This window comes from Salvia miltiorrhiza, chromosome 1 (assembly GCF_028751815.1).
Source record: "Salvia miltiorrhiza cultivar Shanhuang (shh) chromosome 1, IMPLAD_Smil_shh, whole genome shotgun sequence".
Taxonomy (NCBI): Eukaryota; Viridiplantae; Streptophyta; class Magnoliopsida; order Lamiales; family Lamiaceae; genus Salvia; species Salvia miltiorrhiza.
In genome coordinates this window covers 26,498,150-26,503,285 of record NC_080387.1, presented here as the reverse complement: position 1 = coordinate 26,503,285, position 5,136 = coordinate 26,498,150, and the positions used below count along the sequence as shown (strand labels likewise).

The following is a 5,136-nucleotide window of genomic DNA, read 5'->3' as shown; positions in this document are numbered from 1 at the left end:
AATCGAATTATACCTACTTCGTAAAAAATTTGGCCCATGGACATCACCTCCAAACACCTGTGTAATATCTTTGGAATCAGACTCCCCCCACCCCTCAAACCCCCGATCTAAAAAATTTGGATTCGCTCATGATGGGTATTATTTACCTGTTTTGTATTCATTAAATTGGTTTCATTTATAAACTGAATGCAAGATACTCAGAGACGTAAAAACAAATATAAGGTAAGGATATGCTTACTAATCTTGTTATAATTGTACATAAAAAGAATATTTAAGTATATACATGTACATAAATACAGTGATCGAGACCCCAAAAAAGAAATGCAATTCTAATGTTTGTGACCACAGGCAACAGTGGTATGCCATTTGTGGAAGACACAAAGAATTAAAATGTTACAACTAAATTTCAAAGGGTTCGCGTTCGCCCATTTGCTCCAATTGCACATATTTGTCACCTTTTTTATCCTTATGTCGAAGTTTTTTCTCCTTCTTTTCCCTATGTTTTTCTTTCTTCTCGCTATGTTTCTCTTTCTCCTCATCTTCATTGCTCTCCTTGGGCTCGACGTCTTCCTCCTTTTGTCGGTGTTTTTTCTCCTTCTTTATTCTAGAGAAGAAATTTTCTTTTTTCTCTTTGTGGTCGCTACTTTTTTCCTTCTCTTTCTCCTTCTCCATCTCCTCATCATCATTGCTCTCCTTAGCCTCAGAATCTTCCACCTTCTGTCGGAGTTTTTTCTCCTTTTTGATCTTAGAAAAAAAAGTTTCTTTTTTGTCTTTGTGATCGCTACTTTTCTCTTTCTCCTTGTCCTTGTCCTTGTCCTTGTCCTTGTCCTTCTCCTTCTCCTCGTCATCATTGCTCTCCTTGGACTCGGCGTCTTTCTCCTTTGGTCGGAGCTTTTTCTCCTTTCTTAACCTAGAAAAGAATTTTTCTTTTTTGTCTTTGTGATCATTATTTTTCTCCTTCTCCTTTTCATCTTCGTCATTGCTCTCCTTGGGCTCTAAGTCTTTCTCCTTCTGTCGGAGTTTTTTCTCCTTCTTTTCCTTATTTTTTTCTTTTTTTTCCTTGCGGCCACTATTTTTCTCCTCCTCCTCCTCCTTCTCCATCACTTGCTCCTTCTCTTTCTCCATCTCCATCTCCATCTCCACATGCATCTCCATGCCCATGTCCATCTCGATCTCTGTCTCCGTTTTGATCTCCATCTCCTTCTCCGTCTCCTTCTCATTCTCCTTCTCATTCTCATTCTCATTCTCCTTCTTCTCATCATTCTCATCCTTCTCCTCCTCTTCATCGCCGTTGATCTCCTTGGTGTTGGGAATGAGTTCGCTGCTGGTTTTGGATTTCTTCTTCATTGCTTTACTAAGAAACCTTTTGGCGGATAGCTTGGGAAATGAGTAATGGCGATTGGGACTGGCGGTGTTACTGAACTTGGGAAAGGAGGCCCGACGCGGATGAACGCCGCGGCAAAGTTTCTTCAGTCGAGCTCGTAATACGCGCGTCTTTCCCTTTGATGGCCCCTTTGATGAACTCTCAAACCATATGTCCCAACTGAAATCCAATAATAGAATCAATTTCTCATCTTTTTCCTTTCAATTTTTACAAAATCACAGCATTCCTCTTGTTTATTTTTCTTTTGATAAATTAAATAAGTAAATAAAAAAATTAAATACCACACGATAGTAAACTTTAACTCAAGACCTTAATCCTTGAGCATTAACCACCTATGCTTACATGTAGAGCCTATTCTTAACTCTATGACTCAACAAATTGGAGCCATTTTAGATAAGACCAGCCACACCCCCAAACTCGTGTACTTTTGGACTAGATCATATAATAATTAGATAAAAGAATAAAAGAAAAAGGAGAGCTCATGTTCTTTTACGGGAATATAGTGGAAGGCAAACCTTCTATTTTTACTTTTTTATATATTTTTGACTTTTGTCACCTCAATACTTAGATTCTACACCTGAGCCCCATACTTATATTTTCTTTACTTTCCCTTCAAAAAAATAAAATATATATATATTATATATAGAGGCAAAAGTCAATAAAGCATCAATAGCAAAAGAACAAGAGTATAGGGAAAAAAACAAGTAAAATTATAAGTAGATAGAGCCCAAATTCTAAATTCTAAAATAAAGTACAAGGAGCATAAGTAAAAAAAAAATAAAGTACAAAGGGTAAAAGTTACTTTTCTGAAAGAAAAGTTGAAGGCAAGAATGTGTTTGTTTTTTGGGGAGATGGTTCAAGTGTATGACATCAAACTTGTATTGATAGGAGATAAGGGCATCTTCAAACCACAAATTAAAGCAAGAAATCACTATTTTAAACTACAACATAAACACATGGCATTTCAAAGTTCCAACAATCCCAAGACATGAAATCAGTGGATACCCATAGCAGTAAAAGGGTGAGAAATAGGGCAGAAAATCAAGCATTATGAGAGAATACATAGATAAAAAAAAAAAAGCATCCATGATTAAGTGATCAAAGCAAATGAGATGAGCAGACACAAAGATGATGCAGTTACTTACAGCCCAACTGTTATAGGTTCTTACAATCAAATGTCAAGAAATAGCGGACATAAGAAAAAGGAACAGGGCAAACAGCATATACTGAATAACAAAAAAGCACTTAAAAATCAATGCAAAATGAAAAACAGGTGAGCACCAAAATAAAGCTGATAATGCCAGAAGAATACATCTAAGAGAAAATAGAAATCTCATCAGACTTATCTGCCCTTATTCCTTTTATGGTCTATTTCATACTTTCAAAGATTTAGAATTGGTTGTTCGGATCTCACTTGGCCATCATGACCTTGACGAACTCCTCGTAGTTGATCTGCCCATCACCATCCACATCAGCCTCACGGATCATCTCATCAACCTCCTCATCAGTAAGCTTCTCCCCAAGGTTTGTCATGACATGTCGAAGCTCAGCTGCAGAAATGAATCCATTTTGGTCCTTGTCGAAAACACGGAAAGCTTCCTTGAGTTCTTCCTCTGAATCAGTATCCTTCATCTTTCTGGCCATCAAGTTGAGGAACTCTGGGAAATCGATTGTCCCATTGCCATCAGCATCAACTTCATTGATCATATCCTGAAGTTCGGCCTCTGTGGGGTTCTGCCCCAAAGAACGCATCACGGTACCAAGCTCCTTGGTAGTGATGCAGCCTGTGATAGAGTTCACACGCAATTATAGGGAAGGTAAACCTAGAAGCTCCAGAAAAATGACAGCAAATGACCAGGAAAAAAGACAGATGCAACTAAAAAATGAGAGGACAAATGCCTAAAGGATTTTAGATCCCAGAAAACAAGAACATGAATTCAGACTAATACTGTGAAATCAATAAACATTAGAATCTCTTTGTCAGACAACTAATGTAAATAGCAAGGCCACGAACTTAATATACATGCATATCAGAGAGGGAAAAGAGAAAGGAGCCAACAAAGGACGTATATCTGTGAACCCATGTCAATGAGTTATATTACTACTTTGAACTACTTCAAATTTTATATCAAAGTTGCAGAGTAATAACCTAGCTCACCCAAAAAATAAATAGCTTATTCCTAATTACCTGCCCTAAATTAAATGTGAATGATTTTACTCAATTAAAGGAGCTTCCAGACCACGACATCTTAGATTGGTTAGAACGAATTAACCATCAGAGTTCTAACCCAAAACTACCCACCATAACACATTCTATTAATCAAACACCTTCGTAATTAGAAAGGTCAATAGCATTAGCAAGCAATTGAAAAACAAGCAGCGGAATTTCATTGATTTCTAATAATCTCAATATCCAAAGACAATGACGAACATGTAATCCATTCGCAGGGAGGAGAAGAGCCACACACAAGCAAATAACAACATATATAATCACGAATGAACACCGAAGGTCGCACTTCCAAAATCTCCTTCCATTGAGGGATCTATATCTCAATTACAAATCCCTACACATATAACATGCAAATACCACCAAAACCTAGCAAATCAGAAATTATCAAAATCCACAGCCGCGAGCATTTGAGCAGATCCGGACGAAGACATATTGATATACATAACAGAAAAAATGATAATAATAATAATAATACAGGAAATAAAATAGGCAAATATATATTTACCATCGCCATCCTTGTCGAATAGCGAGAAGGCTTCCTTGAATTCGGAGATCTGCTCATCGGTTAGCTGATCCGCCATTTTCTTCCGATTGTTGCTTCAATGCGGAATCCTCTTCTCTCAGATAATAATACCAAAAGGGCTGTTAGAGAGAGAATGATATGTGGGCGTCGACCAAGAAAACGAGAGGAAAAGATATTTCTCACACTTTAATACTAATATTAATATTAATATAATTATATATGTATTATTCGCCTCAAAAAATAAAATTCATTATATTAATTACTTCTGCAATAAATTTATACTAGTATTTTATTATTACAGTTAATAGCTTCCTTCTTTATAAACAAATGCGACAAAATTGGTTTTAGTGGCTGGTGGGGGTATCCGGTATCATAAGAAAATAATTAGTGTTATTAGAATTTGAATTCAAACTACAGAGATGTTATCTAATTTTTCTAAAATTCGACAAATTATTTTATGAAAGATAAGGCATATTTAAATTTTCAAGATATTCTACTGTTTCCATATTATTGTATGTCACTACCCCGTTTCCTAAATATTATTGAAAGTATTTAAATATTTAAGAAAGAATATCACAATTGACTAAAAAAATGAGAATATCATAAACTTAGATAGGGATAATTAATATAGATAGGGTCAGTTTGATAGGGTGTATTAGAGTAGTTAATTAGTATTTCTATAGTTATTTGAGTGTTTGATAGGATTCATTAATAATGGTCTTGGCCCGCAAAAAAGCCAAGGCCCGCAGCTATTCACTATTCCACTTAGATTCTGAATCCACCACTTCCCCCAAGTTAAATTATATTGATTTCTACAGTAACAAGGATTATTTTCATTTCTGACGAAACTATCCCCTCACCCGCCCCAATTCATCTCTCTTTCTTCCTCATATCTTCTTCCTCTTGGAGAATCACACACAGCGCCCACCACTCTGCTTCCCCACCACCACCGCATCCACACACACAGTGCAAAAATCACCCCCAAAAATCACACCACCA

The 5,136-nt window shown here is 36.4% G+C and overlaps 2 protein-coding genes across 2 annotated transcripts; both read right to left on the bottom strand.

The window, feature by feature from the left end:
* Window positions 1-399: 399 nt before the first annotated feature.
* On the bottom strand, window positions 400-1,347 carry LOC131005254 (uncharacterized). The gene has a single exon (XM_057932132.1). It carries the CDS (start codon window positions 1,345-1,347, stop codon window positions 400-402), a length of 948 nt encoding a protein of 315 aa, XP_057788115.1.
* A 1,150-nt stretch (window positions 1,348-2,497) lies between these two features.
* Window positions 2,498-4,552, bottom strand: LOC131017128 (calmodulin). The gene is made up of 2 exons (XM_057945865.1): window positions 4,120-4,552; window positions 2,498-3,168 (listed from the first exon to the last, which is right to left on the bottom strand). The coding sequence occupies exons 1-2, from the start codon at window positions 4,193-4,195 to the stop codon at window positions 2,795-2,797; spliced, it is 450 nt and encodes a 149-aa protein (XP_057801848.1). The 5' UTR covers window positions 4,196-4,552; the 3' UTR covers window positions 2,498-2,794.
* Window positions 4,553-5,136: the final 584 nt, after the last annotated feature.